The 18,415-nt window shown below is 47.5% G+C and overlaps 1 protein-coding gene across 2 annotated transcripts in view; it reads right to left on the reverse strand.

The window, feature by feature from the left end:
• The window catches only part of bcl2l13 (BCL2 like 13), a 52,127-nt gene that overhangs the window by 14,625 nt on the left and 19,087 nt on the right, over positions 1 to 18,415 (reverse strand). For both annotated transcript variants that reach the window (XM_072485354.1, XM_072485353.1), the window contains exon 6: positions 13,749 to 13,883. In XM_072485354.1, coding sequence (XP_072341455.1) covers positions 13,749 to 13,883 — 135 coding nt within the window. The remainder of the gene's footprint in view (positions 1 to 13,748; positions 13,884 to 18,415) is intronic.

The raw sequence follows: 18,415 nt of genomic DNA on the forward strand, positions 1-18,415 counted from the left end.
CGATTGAACCCCTGGCCATGGCACTGAGGGGTTCCAGGAAGTGGAGGGGAGTACTTAGGGGGGGAGAAGAACACCGGGTATCTCTGTATGCGGATGATTTGTTGCTATATGTGGCGGACCCGGCGGAGGGGATGCCAGAGATAATGCGGATACTTGGAGTTTAGGGATTTTTCAGGGTATAAACTGAATATGGGGAAAAGTGAGCTATTTGTGGTGCATCCGGGGGAACAGAGCAGAGAGATAGAGGATTTACCGTTGAGGAAGGTAACAAGGGACTTCCGGTACCTGGGGATCCAGATAGCCAAGAATTGGGGTACATTACATCGGCTTAATTTAACACGGTTGGTGGAACAGATGGAGGAGGATTTCAAGAGATGGGACATGGTGTCCCTGTCATTGGCAGGTAGGGTGCAGGCGGTTAAAATGGTGGTCCTCCCGAGATTCCTTTTTGTGTTCCAGTGCCTCCCGGTGGTGATCACGAAGGCTTTTTTCAAAAGAATTGAGAAGAGCATTATGAGTTTTGTGTGGGCTGGGAAGACCCCGAGAGTGAGGCGGGGATTCTTGCAGCGTAGTAGGGACAAGGGGGGGCTGGCACTACCGAGCCTAAGTGAGTACTACTGGGCCGCCAATGTTTCAATGGTGTGTAAGTGGATGGGAGAAGGGGAGGGAGCGGCGTGGAAGAGATTGGAGAGGGCGTCCTGCAGGGGGACCAGCCTGCAAGCAATGGTGACGGCGCCGCTGCCGTTCTCACCAAAGAAATACACCACAAGCCCGGTGGTGGTGGCTACATTGAAAATTTGGGGGCAGTGGAGACGGCATAGGGGAGGGACGGGAGCTTCGGTGCGGTCCCCGATAAGAAACAATCATAGGTTCGTTCCGGGGAGAATGGATGGGGGATTTGGAGCATGGCAAAGAGCTGGGGTAGTACAATTAAGAGATCTATTTGTAGATGGGACGTTTGCGAGTCTGGGAGCGCTGACGGAGAAATATGGGTTGCCCCAAGGGAATGCATTTCGGTATATGCAATTGAGGGCTTTTGCGCGGCAACAGGTGAGGGAATTCCCGCAGCTCCCGACGCAGGAAGTGCAGGATAGAGTGATCTCAGAGACATGGGTGGGGAACGGTAAGGTGGCGGACATATACAGGGAGATGAGGGACGAGGGGGAGATCATGGTAGATGAGCTGAAAGGGAAATGGGAAGAAGCACTGGGGGAGGAGATTGAGGAGGGGCTGTGGGCTGATGCCCTACGTAGGGTAAACTCATCGTCCTCGTGTGCCAGGCTAAGCCTGATACAATTTAAGTTGCTACACAGGGCGCATATGACTGGAGCACGGCTTAGTAAATTTTTGGGGGTAGAGGATAAGTGTGCGAGATGCTCGAGAGGCCCAGCGAATCACACCCATATGTTCTGGTCATGCCCGGCACTACAGGGGTTCTGGGTGGGGGTGGCAAAGGTGCTTTCGAAAGTGGTGGGGGTCTGGGTCAAACCAAGCTGGGGGTTGGCTATATTTGGGGTTGCAGAAGAGCCGGGAGTGCAGGAGGCGAGAGAGGCGGACGTGTTGGCCTTTGCGTCCCTTGTAGCCCGGCGCAGGATATTGTTAATGTGGAAGGAAGCCAAACCCCCGGGGGTGGAGACCTGGATAAACGATATGGCAGGGTTCATAAAGTTAGAACGGATTAAGTTCGTGTTAAGGGGTTCGGCTCAGGGGTTCACCAGGCAGTGGCAACCGTTCGTCGACTACCTCACAGAAAGATAGAGGGAATGGAAAAGAAGTAGATAACAGCAGCAATCCAGGGGGGAGGGGGGGAGGAATCGGACGGACTCTCAGGGATGTTATTGTATATGTATAGGTATTTGGTATATGTAATTGTATGTTGGATTGTTGGATTGTATTTTTGGAGAGTATTTATTTTGGACAAGGCAGTCGCCATTTAGTTTAGTTTAGTTTTTTGTTTTTGTTTATATAGTACTTATTTATTTGTTTAAAACTGGCCACGGTTATTTATATTGCTTTATTCTTGTGTAAAAGAAACACTACGTATTGTTATGTTTGGCCAAAAAACTTGAATAAAATATATATATTTTTTTAAAAGAATGCAGCCAGTAGTTTTACAGACACACAAGCAAGACACTGGGTGCATGTTCTAATTTCTACAACTGCCAGATAGCAAGACTGGGTGCTGCCAGATCTGGCAGGGATATGCTTAGAAACTACTAACATAACAAAGCTAATTAAATTTTTTTTAAAAAAACAAACAGGGACTGAGGGGCTTATGATTAGGTATGCTGTTGAATATTGTAACAAGTATGAAGCTGCATTTGCAGGTTCGGTTGAAATAACTTGGGAAAACTACTGCTCGACAAAATGTAAATTTTGATAAGCAAACTGAAGTAAATAACTAGCTGGAGGCTAACAGGGGACATTAATTATAGCATTAACAAAGTTACGTTAAGTACAGCATGAGATTTATAGACATCAGTAACATTCCTCAAGGTCACCTGACAGTAACATGCCAGAGGTCACTTTAGTCATTAGTTAAAGATCAAACCAGCTAACTTATACGCTTTTGGAAAAAAAAGGCAGCACATTTTGCATTTCCACCAAGTGGGAACAGATAGAAAATCCTAATACTGTAGTAAGTAGAAGCAACATTATAGTTCTCCTGCTAAAACAATTGACGTTGTGCTTTTCTGATCCAAAAATGTCAATTCACACACTTCTAATATATCGTCTTCAAGTAACTATTTTAGGAATAACAAAACAAAATGCTGGAAATACTCACCAAGTCAGGCAACAGAGTTAACGTTTCAGGTTGATGACCTTGCATCAGGCCAGTTGGTTGCTCTGATTAAGGTCACTGACCTGAAACATTAACTTGGTTTCTTTCCACAGAGGCTGCCTAACGTGCTGAGTACTTCCAGCATTTTTGCTTTTTATTTCAAATTTCCACAGTATGCTTTTGAACTATTTTAGGAAGAAACTTGGGTGATAATTGAAGCTCTAACCGATTCTGCCTACACAGATGCTACCAGATCAGAGTATTTTATTTACTCATTTACAGGGTGTGGGCATCGCAGGCTGTGCCAGCATTTATTCCCCATCCCTGGTTGCTCTTCAGAAGGTGGTGGTGCCTTCTTGAACTGCTGCTGGCCGAGGTGTAGGTATACCCACCATGCTGTCAGGGAGGGAGTTCCAGGATTTTAACCTAGCGACAGTGAAGGAACGGATAATATATTTTCAAGTCAGGATGGTGAGTGACTTGGAGGGGCACCCCCAACATTTTGCTTTATCATAAGAACAGTGACACCTGGCATCCAAGCGACTTTTTTTTGCAAAGGGGCAATTTAGCGCGGACAATCCACCTACCCTGCACATCTTTTTGGGTTGTGGGGGCGAGACCCACGCAGACACAGGGATAATGTGCAAACCCCACATGGACAGTGACCCGGGGCCAGGACCGAACCCGGATCCTCAGTGCCATGAGGCAGCAGTGCTACAGAGCCACCCGACAACTTTATTTTTAACCTGTGGAACTATGATGAAAATGATAGAATTCATATTGCATAGCAAAACACAATTGCTGTTTTATAAAACTATATTCGTTCATGGATGTGGGTATCATTGGCCGGGTGAGCATTTATTGTCCATCCCCAAGGTCATTAAGATTCAACCACATTGCTGTGGGTCTGGAGTCAACTGTAGGCCAGACAAGGTAAGGATGATAGATTTCCTTCCCGAAAGGACATTAGTGAACTAGTTGGGTTTTTTACAATAATGGTTTTGTGGTCACCATTCGATTTGACCTGGTAGGATTCGAACCCGGGTACCCAGAGCATTACCCTGGGTGCCTGGATTATTAGTTCAGCGATGGATACCACTACGCCACTGCCTCCCCTTTTAAATGCATGGTAGTTTAATTCATCTCCAGAAAAGGATCACTCAACATTGTAATTCATTGACCAGAAATGCCCAGGAAAACATTTCTAGCTCCGAGCTGCAGAGTGTTGTAAATTTTCAATTCAAGCGATGCAATGACGGAACTTAGTTGCAGCAATAAACCTATTCAAATCAGGAATAGCTATTACGAATATTAATCAGGCTGCAAATTTAAACACCTAAAAAACATCTTAAAATCTTTCTTCTTGAACCGTATTCCTCCCAAAACAAAAATAAATTACTGATCTTGCTTGTTGTTGCTTCCGATTTAATTGCATTTGGCTAATACAACAGCTTCTTTAATCATGGTCAGAACACATGGTTATATCAGGAGATGTAACACCACATCAATGCAATCAGCCGAGTAAATCTTTTGACCTCTACACTGTTGAAAACAAGGGGCTGCCAATGGAGGGGTAATTTTTGTAGATAGTTGGTAATTATACGCCTAGGTGAGAGAATTCATCTAAACTGAGGACTAGAACAAAGGATACACTGGAGTTCGCCCACAAATCTTGTTGCTAAATTTTCAATCGAAGGTCATTACAAACTCAGGTCCAAGAAAACAGCTTGTGGGGCTCAGTCATGTCAGTCACTCGCGTAAGCAGCCTGAGAATTTGTATTTTATGGATGTCAACACACACTTTTCTATATTACATCCACAGAATCACAACCCAGGGTTATAGCAATATCCCATTGAGACTAGAAACTGACATCCATGTCTTTCACTTGCACATTTCACCAATCTCTTTGAAAGCAGATCAAGTTAACATGGTGAGAGACACAGCATAAATAATGCAGTTTACTAATTGTTATCCTATTTTGCGGTAAATCAGTAAATACCAATTTTTACAGTGACCAAACATATAGAACCAGTTTATGATCACTTAGTCCAATCAATCCAGTTCACTCCCACAGACAAAGACACTCCATTTTCCCTCACATTAGTGGACCATCCTACTTCACTCCAACAATAAAAAAGGTCCTGTAATTGTTCTTGGAGACTTTGAACAGCTCCAAAGCATTTGCAGTGATCCGTTTAAAAGTCCAAATGCTCCCGCAGCTTATTAGTTTCAAAAGGCCACTCTCAATTTATCCGTTGCAGACTAAGGCTCCCAAACACAATGCTTAAGTGCTCAATTACTCAGACAAGCAGTCATCCCTATTGTTTTCCCACTGGGTGAACAACTTCTTACAGCATATTAACAAACTTAAAAACAACCATTAAGCTAAACCCTTGTTTTCAAATATTTTTTGTGGAAGATCAAAACTTCTGAATGTGTCAATCGAAAAATAATCCAATATATTTTCTAAGCATAGGAACACGAAATAGAGTGTTCTCTCTGACTGAGGGGGTAATCTCTCTGACTCTTCATATCTGTATCGCCTATCATTAAATTAAATTACGGCTAATGTGTATCTCAACTCCATCCAACTCTTTGGCTCCATATTCTGTTATACTTTTGGCTAGAAAAAAGATTCTTGATCTCAGATTTAAAATGAATTGAGCTAGTGTTGACTTTTTTTTTTTAAATGGGAGATAGTTCTACCACAATGTGAATGAATTTCCTAACCTCCCTCCTGAATGTTCCAGCTCTAATTAGGGAATGTTTTTTCCAATCTACTTCATTAATCATTTTCAACAATCTTGAAAAGCTCAACCAAACCATCCTGTAATTTTTGACATTCCAGGGAAAACAAGATGGGTTTACGTATTCTCTCCTGACTCTTGGAGCTCGAGTAGCATTCTGCAGAATCGGCACGACACTGCATTGCATTTTCTAAGGTATTGTGACCGGAACTAGTGCTCCAGATGTGGTCTATCAGGGCTTCATACAACGGTCACAAAACTTCTGCCCTTTTAAGTTCTAGCGTTCAAACTATTCTGTGATCCCATAAAGGCTAATTTTCCATTAGCCCTTATTTTGTTTTTGAGCAGGGTGACACAGCGGAAGCGTGCTGGGACCATAACCCAAAGGTTGATGGATCAAAACGGTCCTCTGCTCGGCTTTCTCACTCAGACATGTTGGTTTTACTCGGCCCTTATTTTGGAATGACTTTAGTTGTGTACACACAGACCCCTATACCTTTCTGGACCTCTTCCGTTCCTAGATTTTCTCAGATTAATCCATTTTTTGCCCCCATCCAAAAAAAAGTGTTCATGCCTACCTGCTAGAGTTTTTTCCACTCACTTAATTCAACGTCTCTTTGTAATTTAATGCTCTAACTGCACTACTTACTACCACCACTGTCAGTGGCATGCTCGGATCTACGGCTCTCTGTTATTCAATTCATTAATACAGCAACTAGTTGAGCCCTAGAACAGATTCTTGGGGAATACAAGTAATCACTTCCTTCCACTGAGTACATATCCTTATTTTGGCTTTTAATTCCATGAATGTTAATTTGAGCCAAGTCTCTTATGTGGAATCCGATCAAATATATCCTGTAAATCCTCACAATCTACATCCATAGACATTCCCTAGTCCACTGCTTTGGTTACCTCCTCAAAAAATTCAATTAGGTTCATTAGACATAGCCTACCCTTTATAAATCAATACTGACGCTCACCAATCAGCTCAATTTGCTCCAAGTACTCAATCACTCCCTCCTTAATTGCTTCACTGCTCCAGGGTCCCAGGTTCGATTCCCGGCTTGGGTCACTGTCTGTGCGGAGTCTGCATGTTCTCCCCGTGTGTGCGTGGGTTTCCTCCGGGTGCTGCGGTTTCCTCCCACAGTCCAAAGATGTGCAGGTTAGGTGGATTGGCCATGATAAATTGCCCTTAGTGTCCAAAATTGCCCCTAGTGTTGGGAGGGGTTACTGGGTTATGGGGATAGGGGGGAGGCGTGGGCTTGGGTAGGGTGCTCTTTCCAAGAGCCGGTGCAGACTCGATGGGCCAAATGGCCTCCTTCTGCACTGTAAATTCTATGATTAATTACAGATGAAAACAACTCCTTACAACAGATGTTGGTCTATACATTTTCCTGATTTTTCTCATTCCATTCTGTATCAATGGGTTACATTTACAATGTCCTAATCTAAAAGAGAGAGAGCACTTTGGAAGATTGCAGCAATTAAAGCATTTGCAATTTTCTCACCTCCTTCTTTAAAATACTGAGGTGGAGGCAATCAGGTCCTGGGGATTGTCTGTCATTTTTAAAAATATATATTTTCCTGCTTATTTTAACTTAGTGAGTGTCAGGGTGACATGTGGCACAGTGGTTAGCACTGGGACTGCAGCGCTGAGGACCCGGGTTCGATCCCGGTTCTGGGTCACTGTCCGTGTGGAGTCTGCACATTCTCCCCATATCTGCGTGGGTTTCACCCCACAACCCAAAGATGTGCAGGGTAGGTGGATTGGCCACGCTAAATTGCCCCTTAATTGGGAAAAAAAAAGAATTGGGTTCTCTCAATTTAAAAAAAAAAAAAGTGCGCGAGTTCCACTCCTTCATTCATTATTTCCCCTTCCTCCACTGTGAGGATTGACAGCAAATATTCAACAAGTCTGCTACTTCCTTATTTTCATTTGCAATATTACTTTGAATTAGCACACTCTTGATTACACTTTCTTCTAATGTAATTGCAGAAGTGTGCGTTAATCTTGATATCCCTTTCAGGATTCAGGTGCCGCAGTAACAATATTCTTTCAGCTTTTACTTGAGGTTAATTAGATTGAATAAAAGAAACGCTCTTCCCTCAAATAATTTCAATAGTGCTAGATCAAGGAGAGCGAATTTGGATCTGGGTGCAGAGTAAACCACAATTTCACATTCAAGTCATAATCCCTTCAAAACCAACAGCAGCAAAGGACATATCAATGTTGGTGTATATTTTAAAAATAAATTTAGAGCACCCAAACTCCACACGGACAGTGACCCAGAGCAGAGATCGAACCTGAAACTTGGCGCCGGGAAGCAGCAGTGCTAACCACTGTGCCACCGTGTTGCCCGAATGTTGGTGTATTAAGGGATTATGCTGCAAGATTGATATTTTGCCAAGTGGGTACCCAATTCCTTTTTACTTTTGAATTAAGGGGCAATTTAGTGCGTCCAATCCACGGAGAGAATGTGCAAACTCCACGCAGACAGTGACCCGTGGCCGGGATTGAACCCGGATCCTCAGCACCGTGAGCCAGCACTGCGTCACTGTGCCGCCCACATTGTAGCTGATCTAACACACAATTTGGCTTGATGCTGTCAAAAGGAATACTTTCCGAGTGTCCGGTTGCGGCAGGGATGAGCTAGCCGCACGTTTCGGCGGCTCCAGCTCCGACGGAACTTCGGGCTCTTTTAAGAGCCCCAACGGGGACTTGGACGGCCATAAAACGGAGGGAAAAACCGGCGGCGGCGGCTGCAGCCCGAAGAAACTGCAGCCAGAAGATCAGAGAGAGAGAGGGAGTGAAACAAAATGGCGGCGGAGAAACCACAGGTGACATGGGGGCCTGAGCAGGACGAGGTGCTGAGACGGTGCGTGGACCTGCTGAAGAAGGAGGTAATGACCCCGTTGTTACAGGCAATTGAGGGGCTTAAGGAGACTTTAAAAACCCAGGAGACGGAACTTCGCGTGGTGGAGCAGAAGGTGTCAGGTATTGAGGACGAGGTCCTGGGCCTGGCGGTCACGACTCAGACGCACGAAGCACTTCATAAAGTGTGCTGACAGGATTGAGGCCCTTGAAAATGGAGCCTTAGGATACTAGGTCTCCCGGAGGGTGTGGAAGGAGTGGACTGTGGAGCGTACGCAAGTAAGATGCTGAGCTCACTGATGGGTGCCGGGGCCCCTGCGGGCCCCATGGAGGTGGAGTGGGCAAATCGGATCCCGGCGAGAAGACCAAAAGCGGGAGAACCACCGAGGGCGATAATCGTGCGATTCTACCGCCTTAAGGACAGAGAAGAGGTCCTGAGATGGGCCAAAAGGTGCGGAGTAGCAGATGGGAGAATGCGGTGGTAAGGATCTACCAGGATTGGAGTGCGGAGGTGGCGAGAAGGAGGGCGAGCTTCAACCGAGCCAAAGAGGTTTTGCACAAAAGGAAGGTGAAGTTTGGGATGCTGCAGCCGGCAAGACTATGGGTCACGCATCAGGAGAGACAATATTATTTTGAGACGGCGGAGGAAGCATGGTCCTTCATCAATGAAGAGAAACTGGACCGGAACTGAGGGACTGATGCTGCAGGGAACTGTTATTGTTGTTATTATTGTTTTTGTTAATGGGATGGTGAAAGTTAAGCGAGAAGTAAACAGGGAAGGGGGGGGGGGGGGACACTGGGGAAATGTGGGCGCCGGTGAGGGGGGAGAGGCGGGACATAGTCAGAGAATGGGGAAGGAGAGGGTAGGGGAAAGGGAGCTGCGCCATAAGAGGCGGGACAGGTAAAGGGATGTTCCCGCGCCAGAAAGAATAAGGCGGGAAAACAGGCGCAAGGCGGATGGGAGTTCCCTCACACCGGGGGGGCCGAGGAGCGAGAAGGAGTAGCCGGGGTCAGTTGAAGTCAGTTGACTTACGGAAGTGATATGGGGGGAGCAATCAAGCTAGATAGGGATCTAGCGGGGGGGGGGGGGGGGGGGAGAAGGGGACAACTGGGTTGCTGCTGCGGAAATCCAAAAGGAAATGGCTAAAGAGAAGGTGGTCGGGGGCGGAATGCGACGCTGGGGGAGCGAGCGGGAGCGCGGAGGCGGGATATGGGACTGGCCTAGAGAAGGTAATGGCTAGTCGACACGGGAGGGGGGCAGGTAGCCCCCCAGTGAGGCTGATCACGTGGAACGTGAGAGGCCTGAATGGGCTGATAAAAAGGGCACGAGCGCTCGCGCATTTGAAAGGACTAAGGGCAGACGTGGTTATGCTCCAAGAGACGCACCTAAAGGTGGCGGACCAAGTTAGGCTAAGGAAAGGATGGGTGGGACAGGTGTTCCACTCAGGACTGGACGCAAAGAACAGAGGGGTGGCCATTTTGGTGGGGAAACGGGTAGCATTTGAAGCAAAGAACATCGTAGCAGATAGTGGAGGTAGATATGTAATGGTGAGTGGTAGGCTGGAGGGAATGGAGGTCGTGTTGGTTAATGTGTATGCCCCAAATTGGGACGATGCGGGGTTCATGAGACGGATGCTGGGGCGTATTCCGGACCTGGAGGCAGGAAATGTGATTTTAGGAGGGGACTTCAATACGGTGCTGGACCCGGGGCTAGATAGATCCAGCTCAAGGACTGGAAGAAGGCCGGCAGCGGCCAAGGTACTTAAGGGGTTTATGGACCAAATGGGGGGAGTGGATCCATGGCGATTTCTTAGACCCAGGGCTAGGGAGTATTCCTTCTTCTCCCACGTCCATAAAGTGTACTCCCGGATAGATTTTTTTGTTCTAGGAAGGTCGTTGATCTCTAGGGTGGAAGAAGCTGAAATACTCAGCCATAGCGGTTTCGGATCATGCCCCACATTGGGTGGACCTGGAAGTAGGAGAGGACAGGGAGCAGAGAACACTCTGGCGATTAGATGTGGGACTGATGGCGGATGAGGGAGTGTGTGCAAGAGTGAGGGGGTGTATCGAGAGATACCTGGAGGTCAATGACGACGGCGAGGTCCCTGTGGGAGTGGTCTGGGAAGCACTAAAAGCGGTGGTCAGAGGAGAGCTGATTTCTATTGGGGCCCACAAAAGGAAAACAGAGGCCAAGGAAAGGGATAGATTACTGGGGGAGATTTTAAGGGTGGACAGGGAATTTGCAGAGACCCCAGAGGAGGAGCTGTACAGGGAGAGGAGACGACTCCAGACCGAGTTTGACCTTCTGACCACCAGAAAGGCGGAGGTACTGTGGAGGAAGGCACAGGGGAGGAGGTATGAATATGGGGAAAAGGCTAGTCGCCTGTTGGCGCACCAACTGCGAAAGAGGGCAGCAGCGAGGGAGATAGGAGGAATTAGGGATGAAAGGGGAGACACCGTGCGAAGGGCAGGAAAGATAAATGAGGTGTTTCAAGACCTTTTATGAAGAACTGTATAGGTCTCAGCCCCCAGAGGGAGGGGAGGGGATGCGGCAGTTCCTGGACCAGTTGAGGTTCCCGAAAGTGGAGGAGCAGGCGGTGGCAGGCCTGGGGGCGCCGATTGAGGTGGACGAGGTTATTAAGGGACTGGGAAGCATGCAAGCAGGGAAGGCCCCGGGGCCAGACGGGTTCCCGGTGGAATTCTACAGAAAATATGTGGACTTGTTGGCCCCGTTGTTGGCGAGGACGTTCAATGAGGCCAGGGGAGGGAGGACACTACCCCCGACAATGTCGGAGGCGACGATATCGCTAATTTTGAAGAGGGACAAAGATCCGATGCAGTGTGGGTTCTATAGACCTATTTCACTATTGAACGTGGACGCCAAACTGCTAGCAAAGGTGCTGGTATCGAGGATAGAGGACTGTGTCCCAGGGGTGGTGCACGAAGACCAGACAGGGTTCGTAAAAGGGAGACAATTGAATGTTAACGTGCGACGGCTATTAGGGGTGATAATGATGCCCTCAGTGGAGGGGGAGGCAGAGATAGTGGCGGCAATGGACGCAGAGAAGGCATTTGATAGGGTGGAGTGGGAGTATTTATGGGAAGTGTTAAGGAGGTTTGGGTTTGGGAACGGATTTATTCGCTGGGTTAGACTACTTTATGGGGCACCAACGGCAAGCGTAGTTACAGGTCGACATAGATCGGAGTATTTCCGATTATATAGGGGAACAAGACAGGGATGCCCGCTGTCTCCATTGTTGTTTGCGCTGGCAATTGAACCTCTGGCCATGGCGCTGAGAGACTCCAGGAAATGGAGAGGGGTGACTAGAGGGGGAGAAGAACACAGAGTCTCGTTATACGCGGATGACCTATTGCTATACGTGTCGGACCCAGCGGGGGGGATGATAGAGGTTATGCGAATCTTAAGGAGGTTCGGGGAATTTTCGGGGTATAGGTTAAACATGGGGTGAGTGAATTATATGTGATACATCCAGGGGACCAGAGTAGAGAGATAGAAGGCTTACCGCTAAGGAAAGTGGAAAGAAACTTCCGATACTTGGGGATTCAGATCGCTAGGAGCTGGGGAACCTTGCACAGACTTAATCTGACACGGCTGGTAGGACAAATGGAGGAGGACTTTAAGAGATGGGACATGCAGCCTTTATCACTGGCGGGCAGGGTGCAGGCAATTAAGATGATGGTCCTCCCGAGGTTCTTATTTGTATTTCAATGTCTCCCTATTTTAATCACCAGGACCTTTTTTAATAAAATAGATAGGAGCATTACGAGCTTTGTGTGGGCAGGGAAAGTTCCGAGAGTAAGGAGGGGGTTCCTGCAGCGCAGTAGGGACAGAGGAGGACTGGCACCACCGAATTTGGGAGATTATTATTGGGCCGCCAATGTGGCAATGATACGTAGATGGATGATGGAGGGTGAGGGAGCGGCGTGGAAAAGGCTGCAGAGAAAGTCCTGTAAAGGGACGAGTCTAGAGGCGCTGGTGACGGCGCCGCTACCGTTCTCACCGAAAAAGTACACCACGAACCCGGTGGTGGCGGGAAACACTGAACATATGGGGACAGTGGAGGCGACAGAGAGGGGTGCGGGGAGCCCTGGTGGGGTCCCCTATCAGGAACAATCATAGGTTCGCCCCAGGAAGAATGGATGGAGGATTTCAGAGCTGGTGCCAGTTGGGAATTAGGAAGGTGGGAGATTTATTCATAGGTGGGACTTTTGCGAGCTTGGGAGCACTGGAGGAAAAGTATAAGTTACCCCGGGGGAATTTCTTGAGATATATGCAGGTGAGGGCGTTTACTAGACAACAGGTGAGGGAATTTCCGCGGCTCCCGACACAGGGGATACAGGACAGGGTGCTTTCAGGGGTGTGGGTCGGAGAGTGCAAGGTGTCAGAGATTTATAGAGAGATGAGGGAAGAGGGGGAGGAGTCGGTGGGCGAACTAAAAAGAAAGTGGGAAGAAGAATTAGGGGATAGATAGAGGAGGGTATGTGGGCTGATGCCCTAAGCAGGGTAAATTCCTCTTCCTCATGCGCCAGGCTTAGCCTGATTCATAGAGCACACATAACGGGGGCAAGATTGAGCAGGTTCTTTGGAGTGGAGGACAAATGTGGGAGGTGTGGCGGGAGCCCGGCAAACCATGCACATATGTTTTGGGTGTGCCCGGCACTGGAAGGGTATTGAAAGGGAGTGACGGGAGTGATTTCGCAGGTGGTGAAGGCCCGGGTCAAACCAGGCTGAGGGTTAGCTCTATTTGGAGTTGCGGAAGAGCCGGGAGTGCAGGAGGCGAAAGAGGCCGATGTCGTGGCCTTTGCGTCCCTCGTAGCCCGGCGCAGGATCCTACTCATGTGGAAGGAGGCGAAACCCCCCGGACTGGAGGCCTGGGTAAACGATATGGCGGGGTTTATTAAACTGGAGCAGATAAAGTTTTGCCCTGAGAGGATCGGCTCAAGGGTTCACCAGGCGGTGGCAGCCATTTCTCGACTACCTAGGGGAACGTTAGAGGGAAGACGGATGACCAGCAGCAGCAACCCAGGGGGGAGGGGGGGGGGGGAGAAGGGGGGGGGGGGGAGGCAGTTGAGTATAGGTCAATAGAGTACGGGGTTTTGTTACTTGTATATTGTTACTACTATTATTATTGTTAAAAAGTTTAAAAATTTCTGTTTTGTTACTGTTATCGTTTTGCTTGTTTTGTAAGCGGGAAAAATGTTGCTCAGGGAAAAAAATTTCAATAAAATATATTTTTAAAAAAGGAACACTTTCCAACTATGGCATTTGGATCGTTGATTAAGCCACAAAAAGTTTTTGAAATTGGAATTAGTTGACAAACCTACCCATCCTCCTTGCTGGATGATATAATCAGCATCGGTCTCCTCGATGTACTTCACTCCAACTTCCACCAGATCCTTTAGTGGCTGCTGGCTGTGACTGGTTAGCAGCTGTTGTAGCAACACTAGGGAGATCAGAACCTACAAAATAAGTAATAAAAATACTGCAGTTCAAAGCAGGAATCAGCTACCAAGCACAGATCACATAACTTCCCACTTTGAGAATGAGAACAAATATTTTTTCTATTGTACTCATACAAATTAATTCAAGAGATATATAGACAAAGATAATCAAGTACTTTATGGAGATGGTTGATGCTGCTTCCTGTACCCTTATATTGTGCCTTAACCCAACCTCAGGACATCCAAAAGCACATTACAAGTAAATGGATTACTTTTTCCAAATGTGGTCATTGATGTACAGGCAAACAGCATTGCTAGGACCAGATAGGTAACATTAGAATTTACGAGGGGAGGAGTGGGGGACAGACGTTGATTTCTACTTTATTAACTTTGAAGAGCAGGGAGAACTTGTGTGAATTTTTGCCTTTGGAGACCAAATCAGCAATGACAAACTATAATTATAACTAATAATTTCAGGGACAGCAGACAATAAATGTCCATTTCTTGTTCTTCAACTTTCATAGTCACCATCTTATTACAAGAGAAGCGGAAATGGCTTTTCTTTTATTCATGGCTTGTTTGTGCGCTTTGGAAGTCGAAGCTCAGCTGCAATGAGTGAAAGTATTTAGGGAATGAAAAAGATCAAAGCAACATCAAGATTGATTTTGTTCCATACAAAATGTAATATGCAAGCCTCCAGCATTAATTTCCTGCATCAAACTTTTAGTATGGCTTCAATTAAGTCAAATTAAAGTGGTCCACATTATAGCACGACAAAAGAAACGAGGTCAGCTCTCCAATTAGTCACATGGCATGATTCCCCTACTTGCATCAGTCTCACTAAAATGCTCCGCATATGTAGGGGTCAGTTCAGTGAATCTTAAGGTTGCAATATGTATATTTATAATGTTTGCAGTGCTGGAAGTCAAGCATCCTGGTAATTTATCCGTGGCCTTTTTACTCTTTTGGTAATCAGTGTTTTTTGACTGTGTCATAGAACCCTCGTCAATTTACAAACAGTTCAGCTACTGCTAAAATACAACGAACTGGAGAGGGAAAGATAACGGTTGACTATTTTCAGGCCATTTATAGACTTTACAGTGCAGGAGGCCATTCGGCCCATCAAGTCTGCATAGGCCCATGGAAAGAACAGCCTAAGCCTACACCCCCACCCTCCCCATAACCCAGTAACCCCATCTAACCTTGTTGGACACTAAGGGCAATTTAGCGTGGCCAATCCACCTAACTTGCACATCTTTGGACTGTGGGAGGAAACCGGAGCACCCGGAGGAAACCCACGCAGATACAGGGAAAATGTGCAGACTGCACACAGACAGTGACCCAGCAGGGAATCGAACCTGCGACCCTGGAGCTGTGAAGCAACTGTGCTAACCACTGTGCCACCATGCTGCCCCCGGTGTAACAGGGTTTGTACTATTTTAGTGATAAATTTGCATGTACTAACTCATTGTTGGGTGCATCACAGTACTGTAGCTTTCTGTTATACGCCCCACCAGACCCAGGGGGACAACCAATCAATCTCATGGAACACAAGCTCCCCTTCTGAGGGGCTTGTTAATTCCCCGAGATAAAAGCCGTCCCAAAAGGGAACCACATCTCAGGATGGCCCCGGCTGCTTTAGTTCAGTGTTTTTCAAACTCCCCCTCCCCAAAGACCCACTTTTGCCAACCGGTTGACCTGCGGGACCCAAGCTGGCCGACCCTCGTGACCCACGCCACGTTCGCTTACCTTTAATGTGAAAGGGTAGCTTGTTTGGTCCTGACAATCTCCTCCAATCAGGTTCACAGGAAGAGAGGGCAATGTGCATATCACATGAAAACTTCAGCCAGTTCCTTTGTGCTGTTCACCTTTGTGAAATCGGAAAATCCAACCTGATACATGTAGGTGGTCATGAAGGGCAATAGCAACAAAATGCTCATTTTACTCAGCACTGGAGACGACTGGGAGTTGCTACTCCAGAATGCTGACAGCCTCAGGGGTTAATAACTGACTCTGGGGTCAAGTTCAAAAGAACTTTTCCACCCACCATTTCTTTTTCAAAAACTGAAACTTCTCCTCTCATTTGTCAATATTTCCCTGCATGTAACACACGGGCTGTATCCTTATTTGCATTGGCACAACTGACAAAACCATAACTGAAATCATCTTTATACTGCTTTGTTCCAGAGTTGTAGGCTGTTAACTAGAGGCCCTGGAACTCTGTACAGAGGTAACACTAGCATTGCTCGGTCTTGTCTTGAACTCTCCCAAGTAGCTCTCTCCAGCAGATTCAGTTGTGAGATCCTGTCCAGTAGGTACACTGTCTATGTCTCTCTCTGGACATCTCTTACTTGTAAGAAAACAATTCATCTTCATAGTCCTCTTCCATTTCAAGAAGCTCTCCATGATTTGGCACCAAAAGCAAGGCCGCCTTGTGTGTGGGGTTCACGACATGGCAACCCAGTGGAAACTGGCTGAACCGAAAAGGACTTTTAGGGGAGAGCGCGGAGGAGATCAGGAGGCTCTAGAGTATCTCAGAGATGGAGGTAAATAGCATAGGATGCCTCCCATTCAAGTGAGCAGAGCCCCCGAGGAACAAAACTACTGAGACCCAGCCCTTTCCAGAACGTCAAGCTAGACCCGTTGGACGAGGGCCGCTGCTGCCAGGCGAGACATCTCCCCGAAGCAATGGAGGAGGATTCAAGAGGTGCTGCACCTGGGGCTGGAGAAACCACAGGGACCAGCATCACCAGGTCAGCCAACAAGCATGTCGCCCTGGTCAAGTCAAGCGCCCACTTAGAACCAGGACCTTCCACCTAAAGCAGCCCGATGAAGGAGAGTCGTGCAGTTGAATTGCATTGCTGCAGGTTGCCCCTATCAAAGTCACCATAGAGGTGAGTGGTCACCCACTCACAATGGAACTGGACACAGGGGCTGCGGTCTCAGTGATTGGCAGACGTTCAAAAAAATCAGGACGGGAATCCAGCGTTTGAATGTGAGGGACACAAGAGCCGAAGTTGGCAACATATACGAGAGCCACGAGCCATCGCGGGCACAACAATGACCCCAGTTGCCTACGGACAGCAGTCTGTCAGATTCGATAATCATAAGGGCTCTGTCCAGAGTCTGCTGGCCCGTGATTAGACTGTCAGCAGATTTTCAGGATGGGCACTGGGGAAGTACCCAGAGGTTTTCCACAAGGGCCTGGGTAAGATCAAAGGTGCAGTGGCCAGGTTTCACATATCCAGAGGTCTCATGTACTTCAGGGCCCATCCAGTTCCCTATACATTGATAGCTGAAAAAGGTAGAGGATGAGCTCAACCACTTGGAAAGCCAAGGTACAATTTGCAGATTGGGCAGCGCCTGTAGTTTCGGTACTGAAACCAGATTAAACCATCCGCCATTGTGGAGATTGCAAGCCAACGGTGAACAAGGTTTCTCGTTTGGACAGAAACCCAATGCCATGACTGATTACCTCAGCGCAAAGCTCGTTGGAGGGCTCTGTCTCTGAAGTACACAGACCTCTAATAAATGGAGCTAGATACGGGTTCCAGAAGGTTCGTGACCATTAATACTCAGAGGCCTCTCCGAATATACAAGGTTGCCATTCGGGGTATCATCGGCTTGTGCTATTTTCCAGAGTCATGGAGAACACTCTCCAAGGACGACCGCGGGTGGCGGTTTACTTGGATGATGTCCTGATCATCAGAGCCACCAAAAAGGAGCACCTGAGCAACTTGGAGGAAGTCCTCCGCTGGTTTTCCGAGACAGGCGCCTGCTTAAGAGAGGAAAATGCACTTTTTTTTCATGCAAAAGTAGTCATGTACTTAGGGCACCGTGTTAACCGAGCCGGTTTGCACACAGTAGAGAAGATGCGAGCAATCAAACAAACCTCCACGTCCGAGAACATGACCAAATTGCGGTTGTTCTTATGACTCGTGATTATTACAGGAGGAATTTATCCCTACTTGGCAACCATCCTAACACCGCTACATGCGCTATTGAGAAAACACCAGCATTGGGTGTGGAGAGCGCCGCAAGAAGTATTCGCCAAAGTGAAGCAGCGACTGTCGTTATCGGGTTTATTGAGCAACTACGACCCCTTAAAGCCCTTTTTGGTCATTCGTGATGCTCCCTCCACGGAATCAGAGCGGTATTATCCCACCCCAAGGGCGGAACGGAGAGATCAATAGCCTTTGCATCGCAAACTTTGGCCGCTGCAGAGCTCAACTGAGCTCAGATTGAGAAAGGAGGACTGGCCGTCAATACTGTCGTGAAGAAATTCCGCCAGTACGTGTATGGGTGTCGGACAAGGCGATTCCGTCAACAGCATCTGCCTTGATACAGCGTTTGACCCTATTGTTAGCGGTGTACGAGTACATGCTTGAATATTATGCAGGGGTGCAGATAATAAACACGCACGTTCTGAGCCCAACGGCTGCCATTGCCGACATGACATCTCCACCAAGGACTAACGAGGTTGCATCGACCTTAAATTTTATGGCTATCGTGCCAGTCACCGTCACACAAGTCTGTGACTGGACGCAGAA

Source organism: Scyliorhinus torazame, chromosome 19 (assembly GCF_047496885.1).
Source record: "Scyliorhinus torazame isolate Kashiwa2021f chromosome 19, sScyTor2.1, whole genome shotgun sequence".
Lineage (NCBI taxonomy): Eukaryota > Metazoa > Chordata > Chondrichthyes > Carcharhiniformes > Scyliorhinidae > Scyliorhinus > Scyliorhinus torazame.